Source organism: Ailuropoda melanoleuca, chromosome 7 (assembly GCF_002007445.2).
Source record: "Ailuropoda melanoleuca isolate Jingjing chromosome 7, ASM200744v2, whole genome shotgun sequence".
Classification (NCBI taxonomy): domain Eukaryota; kingdom Metazoa; phylum Chordata; class Mammalia; order Carnivora; family Ursidae; genus Ailuropoda; species Ailuropoda melanoleuca.
The window spans coordinates 50,622,626-50,648,629 of record NC_048224.1 but is presented as its reverse complement, the minus strand read 5'-3'; the positions used below and the strand labels follow the sequence as shown (position 1 = coordinate 50,648,629).

Here is a 26,004-nt window from a genome sequence, read left to right as displayed (position 1 = left end):
GAGAGAATTTTAAGCAAGAACAGTGGACAGTATGAACCATAAACGCGAAAACCTTGAGGCAGTAGAAGGATGAGCACATTCAGGGAACTGGAAGAGAGGAACACTGAGTGAGAAGAATGGATTGGTGGAGGAGGAAATGTTGAATGAGTTTCCAGTTAGGAAGCTCTTGTACCTGTCCAGGCATAAGATGGTGGCTTGGACAAGAGCAGTGGTGAAGATAATGGGGGGGGTAGACAGATTTATGAAATAGTGAGGAGACTGACCCATTTGCTAATGTAGTGGATGTAGGAGGGGAGCAAGAGAAAAGGAAGTTTTGGTGATTTTTGGATTGATCAACTGAGTAGCTGATGGTGTCAGTCATTGAGCTAAGAGCACCAGAGGAAGGACAGTTTTATCACGAAGATCATGAGTTTGGAGTCAGTTTTTTTGTTGTCCTTATCATTATTGAGTAGATGTAACATTTATTAATTTAAGTAAGGTAAAGAGTAACAAGGCAGTGAACCCCTATGTATCTAACCCACAGGTTAAAAAGAATAATATGCTTATCTTTGAGGTTCCCTGTGTGCCGTTCACTGTTCATCCCATTTCTTTTTCTTTTATAAGGAATCTAGAAACTGTTCCATTTCCTTTTTTTCTTGCTTTATAATTTTACTATTATTTTATCCCTAAACAGTATGTATCTTCTGTTGTTTCTCGTGCTTTTTAAAAATTACATAAATTAGGCTGTAGGTATTCTTCTAAAACTTGCTTTTGGTGCTCAACATCGTATTTCTAAAAAACATGCATATGGATCATGAAGCTATAATTTGTTCTTTTCTCGACTATATAGTATGAAGTTACCAAAGTTTATCCATCCTATGGACCATCCACATTGGGGTGTTTCTGGTCTTTTACTATCACGAACAAGGCTGCCGTGAACTTCCGTCTACCTGTGCAAGTTACTCTAGGGTATATTTAAGATGTGGAAAGGTTTGGGGCGCCTGGCTGGCTCATTCGGTAGTGTGCATGACTGAGATTTCGGGGTTGTGAGTTCAAGCACCCCATTGGTTGTAGAGATTACTTAAAATCTTAAAAAAAATTTTGTACTTTTTCAACGTTTCTGATTAATGCCTCGTTTTTTTTCCATAGTTGCAGTAATTCACACAGTCCCACCAGCCATGTCTAAGAGCTTGCTTGGCTGGCTCTGCTTCCTTGCCAACGTATATTATCAGACATTTATTTTTTGCCAGTCTAGTAAATATGAAATATTATCTCAACATGACTTTAATTTGCTTTTCTCAGATTACTAAGAAGTAGCACTATCTTTTCATGCTTATTGGTCATTATTGTTCTTCTGTGAAGTACTTGTTCAATTCTTTTGCCCATTCTTCTGCACTCTTTTTCTCCTTGATTTTATAGGATTCTTTATATATGTCCTGGCTGCCATGTTCCCTTGTCAGTTATATGGGTTGCAAATGTCTTCTCCCAATTTTTGCCTTGTCTTCACACCCTTTATGGTCTCTTCTGATGAAAATACGCTCTTAATTTTAGTGTAGTTGAATTTATTATTTTCCTTTAAGTTCACACTTTTGCCTTTTTATTTTTATTTACTCATTAAAAAATGGGTCCTCCTTCAGTGGGATTTCCATTTTATTTATTTGTTTTTTAAATAATCTCTAGATGCATTATGGGTCTTGAACTCTACAACCCCCAGATGGAGGGTCACATGCTCTACTGGCTAAGCCAGCTAGGTGCCCCCGCTTTTGGTTTTTAAAATCTTTTCTTACCCAGGATTATAATGCTATTTTCCTATGTTGTTATATAGGAAGTTTTATGGTTTTGCTTTTTACAGTCAAGTCTTTAATATGCCTAAACTGTGATTTTGGTTTGAGAAAGGGATCTTTATCATCTTTTCTTAAAAAAAAAGATTGTTTTGATACCATTTATTGGTTCTTTTCTCACCAATCCGCAATGTCAGCTTTGTCACAGTTCTGGTTTCCATACAAACATGAAACTGTTGGGCTTTGGGGCATATGCCACTCTGGTATTTGCAAGATACTATACATCGCCTTACCAGCTATGGTATTAGGACAAGTCCTGGTGTCTGATAAGACAAATCTCCTCACCTAATTCTTTTTCATGAGTATTTTTGAATAGTCTTGGCCCATTGTTCTTCCACAGAACAGCTTGTCAGACTCCTCAAGAAATTTTGTTGGCATATTGATTGGATTGCATTGAATCTGTAGGTCCATTTGGAGAGCAGTGATTACTTCATGATGTGAGTTTTCTTTATCCAAGAGCATGATCTATTTTTTCAGATATTCAGTGTTGCTTTTTTTTTTTTACGACTATAAGATTCTGTGATTTTCTTCATAAAAGTTTGTTATTGACTATTAAATTTATTCCTAGGTACTTCATTTTTTTATACCAATTATAAATTGTGTCATTTAAAAAATTTTTGTCTTTGTTGCTGGCATATAGAAATACTGTTCTTCTTGTATATTGAGTATTTTTGCACAATTTATTAACTGTTACTAAGCTTAATAACTAATCTACAGATTTTTGGGGGTTTCTTGAATAGCAGTCATCATCTGTGAATAATGATGGTTTTGTTTGTTTCAAATTCTTTTTTTTTTTTCTAAAGATTTTCTTTATTTATTTGGCAGAGATAGAGACAGCCAGCGAGAGAGGGAACAGGGAGAGTGGGAGAGGAAGAAGCAGGCTCACAGCAGAGGAGCCCTGTGGGGCTCAATCCCACAACGCCGGGATCACGCCCTGAGCCGAAGGCAGACGCTTAACCGCTGTGCCACCCAGGCGCCCCTGTTTGTTTCAAATTCTTATACCTTTTTTTTTCTTTGCCTTATTCTGTTGGGTTGTTTTCTTATTGTTGAATTTTAAGAGTTTCTTTTATATTTTGGATGGCAGTTTTTATCAGATGTGTCTTTTGCAAATGTTTTCTCCTAGTCTGTGGCTTGACTTCTTATTCTCTTGACATTGTCTTTAGCAGAGCAGAAGTTTCTAATTTCGATGAAGTCTAGCTTATCAGTTATTTCTTTCATGCATCACGCCTTTGGTGGTATATTTAATGAATGATTGCTATACCCATGGTCATCTAGGTTTTCTCCTTATGTTATCTTCTAGGAATTCTATAGTTTTGAGTTTTAGTGTTATACCTCTGATCCATTTTGAGTTAATTTTTATGCAGAATGTAAGGTCTCTATGTCTAGATTCATTTTTTTTTTCATGAGGATGTCCATTTGCTCCAGCACTGCTTGTTGAAGAGGCTATCTTTGCTTCATTGTACTGACTTTACTTCTTTGTCAAAAATCAATCGAATGTATTTATTGGCGGTCTATTTCTGGACTCCCTATTCTGTTCCACTGATCTATTTTGTCTTTTCCTTCACCAATACCATCCTGTCTTGATTACTGTAGTTTCATAGTAAGTCTTGAGGTCAGGTAGCCTCAGTCTTCCAACTTTGTTCTTCTCCTTCAATATTGTGTTGGCTTTTGTGGGTCTTTTGCATCTTCATATAAACTTTAAACTCATTTTGTTGCTATCATAAAGTAACTTGCTGGGGTTTTGATTGGGATTGCACTGAATCTGTAGGTCAAGTTGGGAAGAACTGATATCTTTTTTTTTTTTTTAAAGATTTTATGTATTTATTTGACAGAGATAGAGACAGCCAGCGAGAGAGGGGAACACAAGCAGGGGGAGTGGGAGAGGAAGAAGCAGGCTCATAGTGGAGGAGCCTGATGTGGGGCTCTATCCCATAACACCGGGATCACGCTCTGAGCCAAAGGCAGACGCTTAACCGCTGTGCCACCCAGGCGCCCCTGGAAAGAACTGATATCTTAACAGTATTGAGTCCTTCTGTCCATGAACATGGACTATCACTCCATTTATTTAGTTTTTTCGTGTTTGTTTTTTTCATTCATCAGAGTTTTGTGGTTTCCCTCACATAGATCTTATACCTATTTTGTTAGATTATACCTAAGTATTTCATTTTGGGGGGTGCTGATGTAAATGGTAATTGTGTTTTTAATCTCACATTCCACTTGTTTATTGTTGGTATGTAGGAAAGCCAAAGTTGACTTTTGGTTTTTGGTTTTGGTTTTTTTTTAAGGTTTTATTTGTCAGAGAGAGAGAGCACAAGCAGGGGTATAGGCAGGCAGAGGGAGAAGCAGGCTCCCTGCTGAGCAAGGAGCCCGATGTGGGACTTGATCCCAGGACCCTGGGATCATGACCTGAGCCGAAGGCAGGCACTTAACCAACTGAGCCACCCAGGCATCCCAGCAGTTGACTTTTCTATAACAACCTTGTATCCTGCAACCTTTCTAAAACTACTTGTTATTTCTGGGAGTTTTTTTGCCAGTTTATTTGGATTTTCTAGATAGATGATCATGTCATCTACTAACAAAGACAGTTTTAGGTTTTTCCTTCCCAATCCATGTATTTGTATTTCCTTTTCTTGTCTTTTTACATTAGCAAGGATTTCTAATACAGTGTTGGGAAGTATTGATGAGAGGGGCTTTCTTGCCTTGTACCTTATCTTAGTGGGAAAGCTTTGAGTTTCTCACCATTAAGGATAATGTTAGCTGTAGCATATAAGGTGTTGGGGGCCTGAAGTAAAGCACTGAGAGCGGAGAGGGGGTTATGGTGTACAAGAAGACTAAATGGAAATTCGTGACTGATTCTTTTTCTGTCCCTACCTTTGCCTAATACCAAAACTTTGTTTTTCACTGTAAAGTCCCCTGTATCTCTCAAGTTCACTTTGATGTGTAGTTGAATGAGTACAGGCTTTGGCTTCAGAAGACCTGAGTTTGAATCTTTAATTTATCACTGGGATGTGCCTTTGGGCTAGTTCCTAAGCTTCAGTTTCCTTATAAATGGACACAGTGAAGGGTGGTGTAAGGACTAGGGAGCATGAGAAGTGCTTACTCATGCTCTGAGACTCTAGGTGCCACTGCCGCACCCTGCTACACATTATGATTATTGCATTATTAGTGAGAGACCCACCGTGATTGGTCATCATGGCCAAACTGTTTTTCTTTCCTAGCAAACTCTCTCTCCCTCTGTCTTCTCGGTTTTGTATCATGTTACCATTTCACCAGGCATCTGAGTTACAGACTTGGGAGTTGTCTTTACCTCTTCTCCCAGTTTCCTAGTCATGCAGAACTTGGCCCTCACCTCTTTGCATGTGTTGCACTTTACCCAGAATGCTTCAACCCCCTTCTCCCTGGACTTGCCTAGTCAGGAGGCCTGATCTGATTTCCTCAAACAGTTAATCCCTCCTGACTCTGATATAGCACCTTGTATGGCCCTCTGTTGCAGCATGATTGTATTGTTTCATAATTAATTTTGTGCATATGTGTCTTTACCATGAGCCACCTTGCTTCTCTGGGTCTGGAACTGTGTCTGGTTGTATCCTCAGAAGACTACACACAGTATAGACTTGATAAAAGTTTACTGAATTATGGAAACTTGAATCTAGAGAGTTCAATCTCTGGAGCCCTCTATCACCTATCCTCTCACCCTTTGAGAATTTTTTGTTTAAAGATTTTATTTATTTGAGAGAGCATGAGTGGAGGGAGGGACAGAGGGAGAGGGAGCAGGGAGTGAGGACCCCGATGCGGGGCTCAATCCCAGGACCCTGAGATCATGACCTGAGCTGAAGTTAGACGCTTAGCCGACTGAGCCACCCAGGTGCCCCCCTGTGAAAATTTAGAGTGGCAAATGCTTCATCCTAAAACCCTAAGCCCAAGTTGCTACATTTTATTCTGAGGAGAGATTCTCTGGGCTCCAAACTGAACATGAAAGTCTGTAGCTTGAGATGATCAACAGAAGCGTAAAGTGAGGAAGCAGAGTGCCTGTGAGGAGGCACAGGGCTTCACAGTAAGGTGCTGATGTATAGGAACTTTTTTTTTTTTTTTTTTTTAGAGAGCGAGAGAGCACAAGTTGGGAGGGGGCAGAGGGAGAGGGACAAGCAACTCCCCGCTGAGCAGGGAGCCCAACACGGGGCTAAGTCCCAGAACCCCGGGCTCAGGACCCAAGCCGAAGGCAGACACTTGAATGACTGAGTCACCCAGGCGCCCCTATATGAATTTTTTTGGAGAGGAGAATAGGCATCTTCAGTGAATGCAAAGACCACTGGGGATCTAAGAACTTGTGTAATCAAAGCTTCCCGGATCCTCTGCTTTGACATTAAGCAGCATTTGAAGATTGGTAACAGTGAGAGGAACCAAGTCCAAACCCGCCACCACCACCACTACCATCACTGCTAAAGAGATAGACTGAAATAAAATAGATAGCTGCTTGTTTTGGGCCAGGGCGTGAGACGCACAGTGGCTCTGCCCTGGTCACTATGCTGGGAGCCAGGATGAATGTGATCCTGTGTTTTAGAAGTTCTCTATTAGCCCTTAAGTCAGCTACATTGGCATCATTACTGCTTCATCCAGCCCCACATTTCCAGGAACATTGTTCTCTTGGTCATTTGTAGTGCTTGTGGGGTCCTTTTTCAGTGGGATTACCTCTGCCAAGTTTGGCTTCTGGGCTAAAGATGTAGGTCCTGTTGTATAGATTAATCGAATTAAATGTGCTCTTGGTGAGAGTAGAAGGTCGTAGATCATGACAGTACAAACTGACGGTCTTAAAGAAGAGGAGCATCTTCTCAGGGTCCTGGCTGCATTCCACTGAGCTCATAGCCTTGTTCTTTCCCACACCACCAGTTGCTTAAATTGAATGAGCGATTGCCTCTTGCTGCAGTAGGTCTAAACGGATGCCTGGGTGGTGCTGGGTTCCAGTCTGGCATCTTCGTCCCTTTTCAGGGAAGATTTCTTCACTGTATGATCTTCTGAGAGGCAGTTGAGAACAGAATTTCAGGGAAACGTGATGGTCCAAGAGGAGACAGGAAGTGGGAGGGAGAAAGGGATTATAGTGTAATGTAATCTCTGCTCTCACTTGCAGGCCACTGCTGAGACTCAGGAGAAGGAAAAACTCATCACACATTTGCAGGAGAAGGTCTCATCTTTGGAGAAGAGACTAGAGCAGAACTTATCCGGAGAAGAACATGTGCAGGAACTGCTGAAAGAGGTAACGAGCTCTCTTCAGACAGCCACTGTTGGGAAGGGAGTGGGAACACTGCAGATTTCATACGATCCTAGAGCCGCAGAGCCAGAAGGTCCACAAGAAGCTGGGAGAAAAGAGCACTCCCTCCTACTTCTGATTGTCCTGTAAAAACAGCCACCTGTCACCTGTGTGTAGCACGTTTTCCTCAGCAAAGGGAGAGCTTCGTTCAGAGATGCCTATGAGTAAACAGCATCCTAATCACCAGTGAACCGCACCTGGTGATTTATGCCACTTGGGCTGTCCTGTCTTACCGCCCTGCTTTCTTCCACCCTTTTGTACTTTCCAGCGGCCAAGGAAAATCATTACTGTCTGCGTGTGGCATGAGCATAAATTGCCTTTGGCAGTGAGGGGACCCTCCTTCACTGAGCGAGGCTGTGCAACAGACTGGCCTTTTGCCCAGTGGTGTAGGTGAACTTGCTTTCTCATCAGGCCTGAGCCCATTGTCTGCCCATGTTCTGCTCCTCCTCTTTGTATCCCAGTGACTGACCTCACCGTGACAGAGGTGACAAAGCCAAAACCTGGGGCCTAGATTAGATCCTTACTGTCTTTGTTTCAACTAAACATCTCCATCTCCACTGCCGCTGTTGTACTCAGGGCTTCCAGCAGCTCTAGCCTAGTCCATAGAAGAGGTCTCCAGACTGGCCTACCCAGCATCAGTCTCCTTCACCCCTAAGGTGGTTCCGCGCCCACTGCCGAGCTGGTATTCCTGGCCGCCTCACTCCCTTAGCCGTCTTCCCCAGCTCCCCTGAAGTCTGCAGTGTGTATCGCATGGGTTCTGGCTGTAAATTGATTTCTAGAATCAGACTGCCTAGGTTTGTATCTCGCATTTTCTACTTACTAGTTGGTGACTTAGAGCAAAAAACTTAATTTGTGTTTGTTTTCTCCTCTGTGAAATAGGGTGGATAATTGTACCAAACAATAGAATTGTTAGGATTCAAGGAGTTACAATATGTGAAGTGCTTGGAATGAAACCCTAAAACATAGTAGGGTCTCTGTATATTTCAGCTGTTAATATTATGATCCTTGTTTTAAGGATCCTTATTTTAAGGATCATCATTATTTTAAAGCTTAGCGTGCATAGGAGGTACTTGGGAAGTTTATTTAGAGTGTATATTCCTGCCCCCAGAATTCCTGTTTTCAGTAGGCCCAGTGTGAGACCCACTTTAACTCCCACTTACCTCCCTTACCAAGTTAGTCTAACACCCGTGTGTGGACAACCCCACTTTAAAAAATATTGCCTACAGAATTCAGTTCAAACTTTTATGCAGCATAAAAATCTTCCCGTGATCTGCCCCTCTGCCTGACTTTCTAGTCTTATTTCTTGACCTGAGTCCACCATTGCTTTAGCTCTTTGCAAGCTGTAGCTCCCCGAAGGTCCCAGGCTGTTTCACGACTCCAGTGATCATCGCTCTGCCTGGGTGCTCCCCCTGCCCCGGGCCACGTGTGAATTAGGAAGCCACGCATTTTCCTGAGGCAGTGAGTGGCCTGCTGTGGGCATCTCTGTGGGTACTAACTGCACTCTATTAATTTTTTTTGTTAGTCTTTTGCCTCAGCCTCAAGGTCAAAGGACTGTGTCAGATTTATCTGTGTGTACTTCATGATATGTGAATTTTATCTCAGCTGTTATTTTTAATGCATTCGTGTCCCCTGTGCCTCACACAGATCACAGTATGTGGTAGACATCAATAAGTATTTATTCAATGGAAAAATGATTGTTTTCTTTTACTCTTCTTTCAACTTACAGAAAACTGTTGCTGAGCAGAATTTGGAGGATACCAGACAGCAGCTCATGGCAGCCAGAAGCAGCCAGGCACAGGCCATTGACACCCTGGAGACTCGGGTACTGACCTCACTCCCAGGGGTTCCTGTGTCTGGGTGCTAGCCTGGTTGGATGACATCGTCGGGGGAGAATCCCCTGGGGTCAGAGGTTTTCTTTTGAAGGGACTGTTTCGGATTTTATTGACACGTGGCTGTGTTAGTCATCTTCGTTCTTGCCTCATCACCACCATCGTTCCACACAACACTGTTCTCTTGCATATTCCCTTTTATCCTTGTTCCCTTCGCTCCCACAGAAAACCATTCTGATGGGGTTAATAGAGATCCCTGTGTTGTGGGGTTACCTTAAGGCCTTGTTTTGTGTGCATGTGTGTGAATTTACGTAAGCAATATAGTTCCGCAGACACTGCCCCCTTTACCTGCTCCACTCTGTCCATGTCCACGTCGTGGTGCTCACTGCTCTACATGTGGTTATCTACCAGATGCTGAACGTCCAGCTTGCCGCCCCCCTGTCACCACAGGCTACATTGCACTGAACAGCCTTGTCCCTGTCACCTTGAGGACAGAGAATGCATGTGACCTAATGTGACTAAGTAGGACAAGAACGGTCCTGCAGGGGCTGCCCCTGGCTCTCCTCCCCCAGCGCACATGCAGGTTTCAGCATCTGCATCGCTGCCTTGTCCAACCATTTCTTTATTTGTTTGCCAGTTTAATGAGTGTGAAGAGGTGGAAAGAGTAAGGGATCTCTATGGGGCCTCTTTCATAAGGGCATTAATGCCGCCAAGATGACTCCACCCTCATGACCCAAGCACCTCCCAAAGGCCCCACCTCCTGTTACCATCACATCGGACATTAGGATTTCCACATGAATTTGGGGGAACACAAACATTCAGACCATAGCAAATGCTTAGCTCCTTTTTAAAATCCTGTTTCCTGATAAATATGCTTTAAAGCTCTATATCTCTCAATACAGCTTGGTTTCTTTTATTAGAATTCAGTTGTTTCTGAATATCTTTTTATTGTGATAAAATACACATGACATAAAAGTTACCATTTCAGCCATTTCTAGGGCACAGTTCAGTGGCATGAAGCACATTTATTCACACTATTTTGCAACAATCACCTGATCATCTCCAGAACGTTTTCATCTTCTCAGACTGAAATTCTGTCCCCATTAAATACTAACTTCCCTTTCTCTCCCACCCCCAGCCCCTGGCAACCACCATTCTACTTTCTGTCCCTATAAATCTGACTACTCTAGGAACCTCCTATTAGCAGAATCATACAATATGTGGCCTTTTTTGTCTGGCTGATCTCACTTGACATATGTCTTCGAGGTTCATTCATGTTATAGCATGTGTCTGAATTTCATTCCTTTTTAAGGCTGAATAAGCCTTTTTTTTTTTTTTTAATTTTATGTAAACTCGATGCCACACATGGGGCTCAAACTCACGACCCCAAGATCATGAGTCCCAAGCTCTACGGCTGAGCCAGTCAGGTGCCCTAGGGCCAAATGAGCTTTTTCTAAAAGGCTTTCATTCCTTTATACGTCTATGCCACGTTTTGTTTATACCTTCATTTGTTGATGGATGTTTGGGTTATCTCCACCCTCTGGCTATTGTGAGTAGTATCAGTAGTGTAGTGCTATGAACAAGGTTTTTGTGTGAGCTTTTACTTTCATTTCTCTTGGGTTTATACCTAGAAGTGGAATTGCCAGGTCATGTGATAACTCTATGCTTAACCTCTGGAGGATCTGAATCTTTCTTGAGCTCTGCCTCTAAGCTGAGACTTGGGTAGCTACGTTTGGAACCCAGGAGTTTAAAAAACTAGGTTTCAGTTCTGGCTCTGCCACTAATAAAATTCGTGATCCTGGGCAGGTAACGTTACTGCTCTCCTCTGTGGAAATACACTGTCCTCCGGAAGCTGCTGCAGCTCAGTCTTCATGTGCATGTGTATGAGGAACCATGAGACCTAAAAGTACCCTTCTCTCTTTGGGTACCTACTTCCCCTTGACAAAGCTGCAACCTTCCTTGTGTTTATGTTCTCGTAATAAACTTCCTCAAGGTCAGGCCTTACTCAGCAAACAAATGGATTTTATCAGGGAAATTGGCAAAGATGACTCGAACGGGATAAAAATGCCCTGTTGGAAAGCCACAGCCAGCTGGGTGGACAGGGTGTGTGTGGTCCTGTCCACGGGCCAGCCACACAGCCTCGTGCAGCGCCTCGTGCAAAGTCAGACGGGCCTGGTGTCTGTGGAATGAGTGAAAGTTTGTGTTGTGAGCAGTCATCCCACATCCGGGAATCTGTCCTAAGGAAGTGGCTCAAAGCAGGCCACAGAATGTTAGGTGGAGATGTTGGCTGCTGCGTTGTCTCAGATGGAAAAGTGGGGAAGCACCGGCGTGCCCACACGGCAGCCAGTGGTTCGGTAGATCGTGAGGTGTCCTTGAAAGAAATAATCTAAGTTCTGAAGACTGCATGAGAACACAGAAGGAAACTTGAGTGAGGAGGAAAAAGACAAAGTTTTCCTAGAATTGTATACAAAGTTGTAAAAAAAAAAAAAAAAAACCACTCATAAAAAGACACCCGAGGATATGATGTTAGAATGGTCACGTCGTATAATGGTAGGTATATAGGTGTTTTTTTTCTAATTTAAAATTTTTCTGTAATGTACCCATTTGACGACTGAAATGGATTTGATTTTTCAAGCTGTTTATTACCACTCTTCAGCTTCTTTTGAATGAAGGAAGGCTTGTCTTCCCCCCGCAGGTGAAAGAACTTGAGCAGAGCTTGCAGGCATCTGAGGAGAAGCTAAAGCACAGTGGTGATGTCGTGGCAGCTCAGGAAGCTCAGATTCAGGAGCTCGTAAGTGGCTCGGGGCCCCTGATGCTTGCCCTTTAGCCTTTGCAGCTGCCCCAGACTCGCTCCAGTTAGGTATCTGGACCCGGCCTCAGGCACACTTGTGGAGCTGGACGTGAGCAGCTGGGCAGGTGCGCGTGGAGGGAGTCAGGACCTGCTGGAGGGTCCGAGTTACCCAAAGAGGTGGAGCTTGGCTAATTCCCATCTGACAGCTGGCCGTGGGGCCCAGCCTTGTTCTGGGACTGTTAGAGGTGGTGGCTTGCAGCTGGGGCTGTGGAGAACAGGGTCCCAGCTCTGGGGCAGGGTGAGGGCTTGGCCAGCTGTTGCAGCCCCAGGTGGGGTGTTGAGTTAGAATCTGGAGAAATGAAAACAGTACTGATGGTGTGGTTGCCGTTCTGGTCACTGTGGTCAATATTCACGTGTCTCAGTCCTTGCTGCAGACCTAAGAGTATGTGCATTATCCTCTTTCTCTAGAGGAAGCTGGTTCGGAAAGACTGGTCAGTAACCCAGTGGTCATGGTCTCCCAGCTAATAAATGGCAAAACCCTCACCTTTCTTAGGTCAAAGCCCTTGTTCATCATCACTGTATTACACAGATGTTCCCTGATTTATGATGGTTCAACTTAATGATTTTTTGACTTCATGAGATGCAAAATCAATATGCCTTCAGTAGAAACTGTACTTCACATTTTGAAGTTTGAGCTTCTCCTGGGCTAACGATGGGCAGTACGGTCCTCTCCCTCAGTGTCCGACAGTGGCAGGGAGCCACAGCTCCCAGGCAGCCACGAGATCACAGGGCGGACAGTTCTGTACCTATGCAGCCTTTCTGTTCTGTACTTTGAGCGCAGCAGTCAATAAATTACATGAGATATTCAATACTTCGGTGTAATATAAGCTTTGCCCGGCTGTAGGCTAATGTAAGTGTTCTGAGCATTTTTTTAAAAAAATTTTTAAAGATTTTATGTTTAATCTCTCCACCCAGTGTGGGGCTGAGACTCGCAACCCCGAGGTCAAGAGTCACAATTAGTACGGACTGAGCCGGCCGGGCGCCCCCATTCTGGGGACTTAAAGTAGGCTAGGCTAAGCTGTGATGCTTGTTTTAACCTAATATTTCAACTTACAATGGGATTATCGGTTACAACCCCATCGTAAGTTGAAGGAGAGCTACACTGCCTCCCCAGGAAAAGCCTCAGCCGTGGAAGACAGCACCAAGTCAGGTGAAGGAGGGCTGTGTCTTAGGACTGGCTGGTGCCCGAAGGCGTCCCCCCAGCACTGAGACCAGTCCCAGACTTCAGCTTCTGAACAGTCTAGGGGCAGTACGCAGGGCTGCAGGTGGGGACCTCAACAGCACCCAGGCCAGAGATCAGGAAGGAGAGTTGTTTCTACTGGACACCCATCTTTGGGTCACAGAGGCAGAGAATGGGGTCCCATGGGTAACTGTCCTCCACCCCCCCCCAGGCCGCCGCGAACAGGGAGAGCAGCCGGGCGCAGCAGCAGGTGCTTGCTCTGGAGCAGCAGTGCACGGAGCGTGTCCACACGCTGGAGGCCGAGCTCGCGGCCCTGGAGAGAGCCCGGGCGGCCGACCGGACAGCCTTGGTGCAAGAGGTGGTGAGTGGGGAGAGGCGTGACGCGAGGCTTGCGAGCGCCAGGTTCCCGCGTGGCTGGGCTGTGAAGTCGTTGACGGGGAGAAGACCAGTCCCCCCCGCCCATGAGGGAACCACTTTTTGGAGCAGTTTTTATCTTTCCATCAAGGCACCTGCTCATGAGAATGGATATAAAATGGCTGCTTTTTATAAAACTCCATACAGCTGGGTTTTCTTTTCTTCTGGGCCACACAGGGGCTTACTGATGCTTCCCTAGCAGCCCCTTCAGCTTCTTCCTGCTGTTTCTCCTCAGTGCTCTTGTTCCTCCCTCACGGCTTCTCCCTGCCTCTGGTCGCTCTCCCCCGCTCCGCATCTTCAGAGTCCCGAGCCGTGTTTCTCCTTGGGAGGCCGGTGTCAGCTGGTTCTTTCGGACCCCTGCCCCATTCCCATCTCCCACCCCTGCAGTGATGCAAAGGGTGGGATGCAAGTTCTGTGTCTGTAGGACTGTGTGCGGGGGAAATAGGATAAAGCCCTTTTCCTCTTACACGTGCTTTTCTCAACTTGCAGAGAGAGCTGGAGCAAGAAAATGCAGCCCTCAAGGAAAGTAAGAGTGAATATGAACGTTCTTTACAGCACCACCAACTTGAGCTGCAGAAGCGGAAGGTATTTGTCTAGCGGTGCCTGCATGTCACAGCGGTGCCTGCGTGTCACAGCGGTGCCTGCATGTCACAGCAGTGCCTGTCTTTTACGTGTGTGCTGGGAGCAGCCCGGTGAACGTTCTGTACTCAGAGTGGGAAGGCATGAACTAGCGTTTGGTCAACCGTCCTGCTAGACGTTTACTAGAAATTGTCACCTATCATTAAGCCCTCTCGGTGATCCAGGATGGTAGAAAGAATTATACTCATTTTGCAATTAATGTCATTTGAGGCTCTGAGTATAAGTGATGTGTCCAAGTTCCATACCTCGTTCGAGGCAATGCTGGCCTGACTTCACTTAACCAGCTCCCCCTCTGTCATCATCAGCAGCCACCCGAAAGTCATGCTATCAAAGCACCAGTGTTGTTGATCTTTCCAGTGGGACTAGTAGAGCAAGGGCTTAAGTGGTCGTAAGGAGCTTGTCCGTTTATGCCGGAGCCCGTGTGTAGAGATGAGGGAGTTGTCTGCTGGGTTGTTACCCTTTCCCCTCTGAGATCCTGGTGCTTTAATCAGACGTTGCCCGCTTCTCAGTCTGGACATAACTGGATGCGAAGGGAAAAGAGTTTCGGCCACTTTCTTAGAGGCCTCTAGGCTCCTCTGCCCCTTGCATCGGAGCCCTTAGATGGTGGATCGTTGCCGTAGTTGCCCAACTTGCTCATGACACGGATCTTGTGGGTCTTTTGACAGAGACCTCAGAACATCCGTAGCTGAGGGTCTGCACTGAGCAAGCTTCCAGTAATTGTCGCTGCTAAGTCAGGTAGCTGCTAACGTGTAGTGCTGAAGCGCGGGACGCGTGTGCTTTGGAGCCAGATCTGTTTTCATGCATCCCTTCAACAAACGTCGGGGTACCTGTAGGCACCACTGTAGGTGCCGGGATATGAGCGAAACAGGCGACACGTCCCCCCTGTGGAGCCTGTAACTAGAGATGGCAGACAAGCGTAAATGCCGAGAAGAGAGTAAAGCAGAGCGAGGGACAGAGAGTAGGGAGGAGGGGACTCTCTTAAATGTGGAGGTTAGGACAGGCTTCAGTGATACTTGAGCAAAAACCCTGAATCCTGAGAAGGGGCCAGCAGTGTGCATGTTTGGGAAGGGAATAGTCCAGACCAAAGAAATAGCAAAATAGAAAAGCTCCAAGGCAGAAAAAAGCTTAGTTTGTTCAGAGAACAGCACAAAGGTCCGTGTGGCTGCCGCTTAGTGGGCTGGGGCAGAAGAAGATGAGAGGAGGCAAGCAGGGAAATAGTTGGGAGTTTTAAGCAAAGAAGTGATGGGAGAAGTTTTGTGGGGTGTTTTGTTTTGTTTTGGTGGGCAACAAAGCAAAGTTTATTGAGCAATAATACAAAGCTCCTAAAGAGGGATGGGACCTGAGAGGGTTGAGGGAGAAGTTTCGTTTTAAAACAATTATTCTGGCTCTTTGTAGAGAATGTTCTGGGAAGAAAGCAAGTAGAGAAGCAGGAAGATCTGTTAGGAAGCTCGGATATTATACCACTGACTGTGTTTAAGGGCATAAAAGACAAAATTGAAAATTTCAACGGAGATTTGGAAATTATACTAAAAGACAGCAATGTTAAAAGGGGAAACAAATTAGAACATGAGAGCCAGAGAATGTAGAGCTGGAACTAAGAATGTGGTAGACTCCAAAAGGGTATGCGGAAGCTTTTGGGGGTAATGAGTATTTTCACGGTTTTTACTGTGTGTGAATTTTACTAATTCACCACATCACACGCCTGAAATACATGCAGCGTATTGTTATATTTCAGGAAAGTTGTTTTAAAAAACAATACGTTTAAAAAAAAAAACCCAATATGATTAAGAGCAGATTAGAACTCAAGAATTAGCGTGTGAGGGGCGCCTGGGTGGCACAGCGGTTAAGTGTCTGCCTTCGGCTCAGGGCGTGATCCCGGCGTTATGGGATCGAGCCCCACATCAGGCTCCTCTGCTATGAGCCTGCTTCTTCCTCTCCCACTCCCCCTGCTTGTGTTCCCTCTCTCGCTGGCTCTATCTCTGTCGAATAAATAAATAAAATCTTTAAAAAAAAGAAAAAAAAATAAATCTTTAAAAAAAAAAAAAGAATTAGCGTGTGAAGTGGAAGGAAGGACAGAATGAAATACAGAAAAGGCATAATAAAAGACAGGATCCTGGGGGGTGCCTGATCCCAGGTCATTGGGGGCTTAGAAGGGAGCACACAAGTGAGACTGAAGCAGTTATTATTATTACTTTTTAAAAGATTTTATTTTTTTTAAAAGATTTTATTTACTTATTTATTTGGGAGAAAGAGTGCACAAGCTGGGGGGAGGGGCAGAGAGAGGAAGAAGCAGACTCCCTGCGGAGCAGGGAGCCCAATGCGGACTCGATGCCAGTAACCCTGGGATCATGACCTGAACTGAAGGCAGACGCTTAACTGAGCCATCAAGGTGCCCCCATTTATTTATTTTAGAGAGAAAGCGAGCAGGGGGAGGGGTAGAGGGAGAGAGAATCCTAAGCGGACTCCGTGCTGATCACAGAGCCTGACGCTGGGTGGCCTCAATCTCACAACCCTGAGATCATGACTTGAGTGGGAACCAAGAGTTGGATGCTTAACCGGCTGAACCACCCAGGCGCTTTGAGACCAAAGCAATTATTGAAGTAATAATAGCTAAGAAGTTTCCAAACTACTGAAAGCTGTGAAGTCACAGATACAGGTGTGAGGATTCTTACAAATCCGAACAGGGTAAATGTTATTTTTTAAATTTTTTAAAAAAGATTTTATTTATCTGAGAGGGAGAGAGAGAGAGGATGAGCCAGGGGAGGGGCAGAGGGAGAAGCAGACTGTCCGCCGGGCAGGGAGCCTGACATGGGGCTCCATCCCAGAACCCCGGGATCGTGACCTGAGCTGAAGGCAGATGCTTAACCGACTGAACCACCCAGGCACCCTGTTATTTTTTAATTTTTTTAAAAGCTTATTTACTTTGTTTTAGTAATGTTTCCCCAGTGTGGGGCTCGAACTCATGACCCCGGAGATCAAGAATCACATGCTCTTCCGACTGAGCCAGCCAGGCGCCCCCAGGATAAATTTTAAAGTCTATACCCAGGGGCGCCTGGGCAGCTCAGTCGTTAATTGTCTGCCTTTGGCTCAGGGCATGATCCCAGAGTCCTGGGATGGAGCCCTGCATCGGGCTCCCTGCTGGGAGCCTGCTTCCTCCTCTCCCACTCCCCCTGCTGGTGTTCCCTCTCTCTCTGGCCGTCTTTCTGTCAAATAAATAAATAAAATCTTTAAAAATAAATAAATAAAATAAAATAAAATCTATACCTAGACACAGCATGGTAGTAAAACTATAAAAACCAATAAAACAAAAACAAGGAATTAGTCACCAACAGATTTGCACTAAAGGAAGTGCTAGAGCTCATCATTCAGGTGAAGGAAGATTCTAGATAGATGCACGAAAGATGTGAGGCAGTAAGAAAGCATGAAGAGCAATGATCATTGCAGCTAATGTACACAAGAAGAGACAGAAAATCTGTCTGCAGTGTGTCCATCATGGTCCAGTCAGGAGAAAGGAACCATACCAGTTATTTGAGTGAGAATTTATGTTCTCATGTAAGGTTTTTAGTCCAGCACAGAAATAGTCATAAGCTATCACGAAGGTAGCCACTGCAACTAAGGGAACAAAGCAAAGGTGGAATTATTAATCTTACGAATTAACACAAAGAGCCCCACAGATAGGACACTCCGACCTCTGAGCTGGGGGCGCTGTCAGTGGGTGCTGGTGTGTGTCCGGGGAACAAGGCAGTGAATGGAGTCAGCCCCATGTCTTGAGAAAACCTGCTGCTTCAGGATGAAATTGCTGCTGCCTGGTGAAGCAGCGTCGCTCACAGAAACAGGAAGCTGACAGGAAGGAGTGAGTCTTCTGCTCTGTCCCCCTGCCTTCCAGGCTCCCTCGAGCTCCTCCTGTGGGCAGAGATTCACATAGAACCAGCTGGACGAGCAGAAATGGGGTTTGCAGAGTCTCAGGCGTAGCAGGGCAAAGCTGACTGTAAAAGGGGGCGGGGCGCCTGGGTGGCTCAGTCGTTAAGTGTCTGCCTTCAGCTTGGGTCATGATCCCAGGTTCCTGGGATCTAGCCCCGCGTCAAGCCCCACATCAGGCTCCCTGCTTGGCAGGAGGCCTGCTTCTTCCTCTCCCACTCCCCCTGCTGGTGTTCCCTCTCTCGCTGTGTCTCTCTCTCTGTCCAATAGATAAATAAAATCTTTTTTTAAAAAAAAAAAGAATATAAAAGGGGGAGCAGGGTCGATAGGCAGTAACTTAAAAATCAGCACACACAGGCTGTTAGGAAATGTGGTTAATTTTCACCTGTTTGGGGAATGTTCTCAATATCTTGATTACTAGTTTAGTACCATTATGGTCAGATAATACACTAACTGATTTCAGTTCTTTGATATTTATTGAGGCTTGTTTTATGACCCAGCCTGTGGTCTGTCTGGGGGAATATTCAGTGCACCGCTGCTGTGAGGGGAAAGCATTCCATATGCACTCCTTAGATCAGGCTGGGTAAGAGTGTTGTCCAAATCTTCTCTGTGGTTTCTGATTTTTCTTTTTTGTCGTCTTGTTCCGTCAGTTAGTAAGGGTAGTGTGCCGAATCTTCCAGCTATGATCATGGATTTGTCTCTTTCTCTAATTCTGCCCGTCTTGGCTTCAGGTATTCTGAAGCACTATTTTTAGGGGCATCCATCTTTAGAATTCCCTCAGGGAGGTCATTCCCAGGTGCAGAGAGCTGCCGGAGGCGGGGAGCCTGGTGGCGCAGCCATGCTGAGCCGTGCCAGGCGGCCTCGAATCCCACAGTCCCGGGTGGGTGTGGCTCTGTGGCCGCAGCGAGGACTTCGGAGCCACGTGGACTCCGTTCCGTGTGCCGGCTGGCCCTTCACTGGCTGATTCTTGAGGGAATCTAGTTTCCTTTTTTTAAAAAACTGAACACATTTACCCTTGCCTTCAAGAGGATTAGCCTGAGGATCCGTGTGGCCCTGAGGAAAAGTCCCGTGTGCAGCGCCTGGCAGGGAGGGGCTTTGAGTCTCTGGTTCCTGCCCTCACCTGCTTTCCTGGCTTTCACTCAGTCTGCCTGCCGTCCTCTTAGACACCAGCAGTCAGAGCTCTCCTCTCCCCTCCCCAGGAAAGGCTTCTGCCACCCTCCCCCCACAGGGCCAGGGTTTCAGAGCTGCTTCTCCCGCGGCAGTGGAGCCTTCCCTGGTGAGGGCCATTGTCTGGGGTCGGGCAAGGTCCCTCCTCTTGAATTCAGGCAGCTATTTTTCTCGTTTTTACTAGAGATGGACTCAACGGAAGGTCAGTTCTGACAACTCCACAGTAGAAGCCAGAATGCCCCTGGCCAGGAGGCTGGCCTCTCCCTCCATGAACCAACTTGTACCAGCATCAGTGGAAAGGGAGGTGTTGGTAGGGGAGATAAGTAGCTCACAGAACCAGAAAGACTTGTCCGACTAGAACCCTAGAACCCGGGGAGGGGTGGGGGGGGGCGGCGCGGCTCAGGTCTCTTTTCTTCCTGCATCATGCTGTTTCCTGCCCTGTCAGTTACCCAAACTCTTGGCCTTGCTTTTCTCCATGATGCAGACTGCAGCCTACAAATCGGGTGGACATCACCACAGCAGCTCCAAGCTGGTAACATGCCAGCTTAGGAAAGAGAGCTTCTCCCCCTAGGCTTCACCTTTATAAAAAAGGATTCGGATATAAAAAGGGATTTTGATTGGCCCATCTGAGGTGACAGAGCCACCCCTTGGACAGGTCAGTTTGGCCAAGGGGCTCCAGTATTGTGATTGGCCAGGTCTGAATCACATTCTTATCCTTGTAGCCACAAAATGGACATATCATCATCACTGGCGGCCCTACCGGAACCACATGGAACTGCCAGGTGGAAAAGCAGTGACGAGGCTCTTACCCCAAAAATAGGGCAGTCCTGAGTAGGCCAGAAAAACAGATGTCCCTGACCAGAACAAAGGCACCTGAGAAGTCAGGGGACTGAGCAGTGAGCTTGCCATCTGTCACAGGGAAGAGGACTGATGTGTTTGTCAGGAGATAGTTCTGTGCTCTTGGGAAGGCTGAGGAGGCAGCCCTGCTCAGCACAGAATATTTTCTGGGTGGTAGGAGTCTGACATCCAAAGGCATGGCTCTGAGCTCAGACAGAAGCTGGCTTGAAACCTGGCTATCCCACTAGCTGTGGGACCTCAGGCACACTACCCTCTCAGAGCCTTTTTCTGTCCTATAAAATGGATAATTTTGCTGAGTCTGTGGCATTCTGTCCTATTACAATTCAGTAATTGCTTCTTATTTTTCCCGTAATTGGGTTGCTCCAGTCCGCTAGTCCATTCACGTGGGCCTGACGATCTTTCTTCTTCTTCTGTGTTGATTTCATTAGACCAGCTCTTCTCTTCGAGTTCTCGGTCCCCTAACCATGGCCCAAGAACTGTCTGGTGTGCCCAGGGGATAACCGACCCTCCACGGTGTGCCCATCTGTGGAGTGCTCGGTGGGTTGCCCAGCAGGACAGTATCCCAGAGGGATACAGATGGCATTGCAGTGAGAGGGCAGCCCGGGAGCCTCGAGAAGTGGGAAGGACGTTAATTTGACCCTGTTAAGACCCTGTTTCCTCAGTGGGCTTCAGGTAGCATGCTGCAAAAAAGCTGTGAAATGAGTTTTGAGACCCAATCTCCTACCCGTTTTCTGGATTGTAGGAAGAATGGAGCCAAAGAGAAATTGTGAGCGTCGCCATGGCTCAAGCCCTGGACGAGGTGCGGAAGCAGAGGGAAGAGTTCCAGCAACAGGTAGGCCCCGCTGAGGTGTGGGCCCCAGGGTGGGGTGTTCCAGCCTCAGGGAGGACCAGCCTGCCTCCCTGTGTGTCCAGGACGGGGTGCACCTAGGTCTCAGGAATGCCATCATCTGAGTGATTCCCCTGAGGTCTCTAGGAAGGTGGGAGAAAAGTGTTACAAAGAAATCTTCACCCCACAGGATAGGCCTTTTTTGATTTGTGATGGTCAGTTATTATTCTAAATCTCCCCTGGGGAAAAGCCCCCATCCAAGTACCTACTGGGCTCTAATTCTGTGAAGGGGCCATTACTGCCCGCAGGCCCCCAAGATCATAATCCAGTTGAGCTTTGAGTGGGAAGGGTGGGAAGTGCCTTCCTTTTCAGAGAGACTCAACGTCAGGTCCCAGACCTGGTAGTTAACGGGCTCTAGGCCTTCAGTAAGTCCTTAACAAATGTGAGCCTCAGTTGCTCCTGAAAAGACTTTAGGATAATTACACCTTTCAGGAGGCGTAACACGTGTGACAAGGTCACGTGTATCAAATGCCAGGCGTGTGGTGGGCACTCAGGACCTGGAAGGCCGGGCCGAGCAGCCGCATGGCCAGTAGGCCCAGTGTAGGCCAGGTGGGCAGCGAGGACAGTGGCTGCTGTGCAGGCCCTGGCCCCGTGTGTGTCTAGACGAGCAGAGCTTAGCTTCGGGGGTGTTCCAGGCTGTGGACTGCAGGGAGGGGTTCATGGGGGACCCTGGGTAGTGGAAAAGTGGAGATTCCTTTTGGGGGGTATGGGGTTACTTCTGCCAGCCTCGTCATCTGGGTCTTTCCGTCCAAGGCTGCTAACCTCACAGCTGTCCTAGAGGAGAAGGAGCAGACTCTGCAGGAGAAAACGGAAGCGATTCTCCAGAAAGAGCAGGAGATTGTCCAGCTGAAGAAAGGTGAGGAGTCTGCCCCCGCCGAGCCTTCTGACCTGCTCCCACCCGGTACCCCTGCCCGGAAGTGGCGTGGAGTCACCGGGCTGACGGTGCCCCCCTCTGCCTGGCCTAGGTCACGACTCGGCCCTGTCGCAAATGCACCAGCTGCAGAGTGAGCTGGAAGCCCTGCGGAGCCTGAGGGCAGAGGAGTCTGAGGCGGCTGCGAGGGACGACGTGCTGAGGCCGCCCAGCCCGGAGCAGGGCTTGTCGCTGTCAGTGTCCGAGCCTCACGTAAGTCCCCAGCGGAGCCGCGGGCCGGCGTGGTGGCAGCAGCATGTGCTGCGGCAGGACGCAGCCACGAGGAGGCGGTGGGAAGACGCGGGTGGGGGAAGGAGCTGAGGAAGACACAGCTGGCGCTCATGAGCTCCGGGATGTCGGGCCGGTCGCTTCCCCGTGCTCAAGCTTCCTCTCTTTAGAGTGGGGATGCTCAGCTGCCTAAGAGCTTGTGGGTGTCGTGGAGCCCATCGATGCGCACCACGTGTCAGGGTTCAGGTGTGAGAGCCCTTTCCTTCCAAGCTCGCTCGCTGCGTGCAACGCTGAGCGTCCCTCTGGAAGGCATTATCGGGATCTGCACAGCTCAGGTGTGGTTCCCGGCCAGCTGCCTGTTCAGGCTCACCGGTCCGCACCTTTCGAACCGATCTGGTCCCCTTCCCCATGGACCCGCCGCTTAGCTTGACCATTACCTTGTCCTGGCTCTCAGCTTGCTGCCGCCGTCCTGTAGGTAACCTCGAGGGCCACGCAGGACCCCGTGTACCAGCTTCCAGCCGCAGAGGGAATCCCAAATGGTGAGGTGGGGCTCATGGACCTAGGGCAGCTACAGAAGGAGAAACAGGACTTGGAGCAGCAGCTTGTGGAGAAAAATAAGGTGAGGGTGCCCCGTACCTCAACTGTTTATCTGCCTGCGCTTTCCCGACGTTTGTGCCTAAAACCGTTCGGGCCCTTCCTAGAGAGTTTTGCACATACCGCTGGGCACGTCTCAGGGGAGATCTCACCTCTTTGTCAGGGGCCTTCTTCCTGGATTTCCACCTGCGCGGCCTTCCTTTCACACCTCCCTCTATGTGAGATCGTGTCCAGAGTGTTAGAGCTCGAGCAGTAGTGAGTTCAGATGTTCACAGCCACCTCTGCTGTTACCAGTGGGTCCTGTTGGACCAGTCAGCTTACCTCTCACTTCCTTTCCGCGGCCGTGTAGTCACCCAGCGTCGCCGGTCTTCAGGTGGTTTTACGGGGGGGAGGGGTGTTGGGGAATGAAATGAAGCGTTCGTTTCGAAATGAAGCTGGCCTGTCCATTTCTGGTATTTGGCAGCAGCTTAATAAATGTCATGATTGCACCCACCCCGCGGCCTCTGCACCTGCAGGTGCGGGGTCCGTCCGACCCTGGTTTCCAAGGGCCCTGGGAAGTCAGGCGTGCTGGCTGCTCATTGCTGTGGCCTCCAGAGTGTGTGCCTGAGGGTGTGTGTTTTTTTAGATCTTTAACAAAAGGAAATAGTGCTCATCTCTTTTCTCTTTCTTGCACACACACATTTAACCTTACTGTGAAATATGAAATATAGAAAAGCACACAAACACCATGTGCCCCAGGGCCCAGCCCTCAGACCTCTCTAATGGCACTCAGTCCCTTGCCGCACGCTGTGGGCGTCCGCGTCCTTCTCACAAGCCCAGACGGCTCCCGGGAACCCTAGATTGTCTCTGTACCTCCAGGGTGGTGTCTAAAACACATCTGAAACTTAAACCACCCAAAACCAAACTTCAGACTCACCACGCTGCTCAGCACCGGCTGCTGCCCTTCAGCTCAGTAAGCGTGAAAAGTAAAAATATTGGTGTCATTCTCAACCCTGGTGTCTCTTCCGCAAGTAACAGCCACACCGTTGGCCGGTTCTTTTGGTGCTCCCTTCAAACTACACCCAAACTGAGCTGCTCCCCGTCCCCACCATCGCCGCCACCCAGGGTCAGGTTATCATCGTCTCTCCCGTACAGGCTGGTATTGGGCTTCTAACTGGTTTCCCTGTCACCCCAGGGTTCCATCCTTCTGATGACTTCCTCTCTGTATAAAAGCCAAGTCCTTGCAGTGGCTCACAACGCCCTGTGTGGCCCCTTAGGACCGCTTTTACTGCACCCCCTCTGCCACCCCCAGCACTCCCTCTCAGTCACATTGACCTTGCCTTTCTGTGAATATCAAGCACGCTCCTGCCTCAGGGCCTTTGCACTTGCTGAGCCTTCTGCCTGGAAGATTCTTCCTGCAATTTTCTCATTTCCTTTATGGTGTCATTTTGTCAAGGAGGCCTCCCTGCTGCCCTTGGCAGCCCTCACCACCAGAACCTCCTGTTCCCTTACCTTGCTCTTTCTCTCCACACCTCTTAATACATTCTGATGTACTAAATGTCTGGTGATTGACACTTTTCCCTCCTGGGAGCATTTTTCTTGTTTTGCTTATTGTTTTTCCCCAGGCTCCAGGTATCTGCTACGTAGTAGGGACTCAGTCAGTATTTGTTAGATGAATTAATCTATGAGCCAAAAAGCTAGAAAATCAGGTAACATATCAAATGTACTTTCGGGGGAATGTCCAGCCTGGTGGTCAGCCAAGAGAATAACAGACTGAAACCACACATTACCACTTATAAAATAGGGTGTGTTGGAGTCCATTTAATGTGCTTGACAGGAGCTGAGCCTCTGACAGAGCCATCTCATTCTGTGGAGACTGTGAACACACCCCTGGAGAAAGCAAAGCTGACCACTGCTTTAAAAATGGAGGCTCAGCCCCACTGAAAGACATGGGCATCCCCAAGACTTACCGTTACACTGAAAGTTAAAATTAAGGGGGCACCTGGTAAGCTCAGTTGGAGCATGCGACTCTGGATCTCAGGGTCACGAGTTCAAGCCCCACATTGGGCATAGAGCTTATTTTAAAAAAGAAAAAAAAAAAGGAAAACTGTGGAAACGTGTGAAAACTCTGATAAATGAAAAACACTATTCAAAAATTTAGCTACTGGGGCACCTGGGTGGCTCCGTCAGTTAAGTGTTTGCCTTCGGCTCAGGTCATGATCCCAGGGTCCTGGGATCGAGTGCCTGGCTCCCTACTCAGCGGGGAGCCTGCTTCTCCCTCTCCCTCCCCCCCACTCGTGCACTATTTCCCTCCCTCCCTCTCTCTCTCAAAAATAAAATCTTAAAAAAAAAAAAAAATTCTAGTTACTCAACCCAAGATTGGTGACATGGACTAGAAGTCCACAGGAAAAACTAATGTTGATGTTACAGTCGTGAGACTTGGGAGAAACTTCTTTTCAACCTTTTTTCCTGTATTGCTGACTATACAATAAATGCTTTCCTTGGGGAAACAGAGGTTAGTCCTTCTGGTGATTACTGGAGTGTGTAATGAATTACACTTAAGGTTCAATACTAATTAAATTCACTAAAAATAAAAGAAACTGTAAGAATAGATAAATCTGGGACAGAACAACCGTGCTGTCTTACAGTGTTCAAAATAAGCATTGAAAATGATATTTCAGGAGAGCAGTGGTGCGGGGTCATGGCACATAAATAGAATTCTGAAGGACGAAGTGTACTGTCCAGAGGGGTTTCCAGCTGCGCTCCTTCCACAGGCAAGCGTGAGAAGCTGTCCTGAGGGCCGAGCGCCTGGGGGGGGGCCTCGGGCAGCCCTGGGGCCCGAGTGCTCCACAGAGGGGGTGTGTGACAGTCCCCTTTGTGGGGCCCGGAGCAGAGCAGTGAGAAAGGGGGGGAAAGAGCCCCGAGCACGTAGGTGTGACAACACAAGCCTCTTGGGAGACAGGGCAGGGTCTTAGAACAGGTGTCTGGGGCCCCCAAGGCAGTGGCTGACTGTTCTGTTGTCCTTTGCACCCTAATGACAGTGAAAAGTGCGTTTAACGAATGGCTTTTTGCGGGGGCGGGGCTCTGTCTCAGACCATAAAGCAGATGCAGCAGAGGATGCTGGAACTCAAAAAGACTCTCCAGAAGGAACTGGTAAGTGCCGCTCTTCTGCCTCGTGCCGGTGATGCTTCCCCATCCCCGCCCACCCCCCGTTGATTGCAAGAGGTTTCTGGAAAGCCAGATGTTGGCTGGCCCTGCCAGCTTGAACACGCCTCTGCAAAGTAGCTGTGTGACTTTGGGCGTGTGCCCTCCTTCTCCGAGCCCATTGGTGCTCGAGAAGTCAGTGACATGATCTTTGTGCCGTGTGCGGATGGTAGAGGGTCATGCAGGCCTAGGAGAGCAGTGCCTCTGCAGTGCTCCCTGCCC

At 47.6% G+C, this 26,004-nt stretch overlaps 1 protein-coding gene and 1 long non-coding RNA gene across 4 annotated transcripts in view; one reads left to right on the top strand and one right to left on the bottom strand.

Annotated features, from left to right (window-relative positions):
* GOLGA1 (golgin A1) overlaps positions 1-26,004 on the top strand; it is a 47,297-nt gene that overhangs the window by 17,547 nt on the left and 3,746 nt on the right. For all 3 annotated transcript variants that reach the window (XR_004626582.1, XM_034664508.1, XM_011221115.3), the window contains exons 11-20: positions 6,946-7,071; positions 8,852-8,947; positions 11,650-11,745; positions 13,197-13,346; positions 13,889-13,984; positions 20,724-20,813; positions 21,621-21,723; positions 21,833-21,990; positions 22,481-22,624; positions 25,672-25,731. Coding sequence is in view for 2 of the 3 variants with exons in the window: in XM_034664508.1 (XP_034520399.1) it covers positions 6,946-7,071; positions 8,852-8,947; positions 11,650-11,745; positions 13,197-13,346; positions 13,889-13,984; positions 20,724-20,813; positions 21,621-21,723; positions 21,833-21,990; positions 22,481-22,624; positions 25,672-25,731 (1,119 nt within the window). In the remaining variant the exon portion in view is untranslated. The remainder of the gene's footprint in view (positions 1-6,945; positions 7,072-8,851; positions 8,948-11,649; positions 11,746-13,196; positions 13,347-13,888; positions 13,985-20,723; positions 20,814-21,620; positions 21,724-21,832; positions 21,991-22,480; positions 22,625-25,671; positions 25,732-26,004) is intronic.
* On the bottom strand, positions 17,441-22,889 carry LOC117803028. Its single transcript, XR_004626583.1, has 3 exons — positions 22,752-22,889; positions 22,443-22,573; positions 17,441-17,941 (listed from the first exon to the last, which is right to left on the bottom strand). It is a non-coding gene; the product is annotated as an uncharacterized LOC117803028 (long non-coding RNA).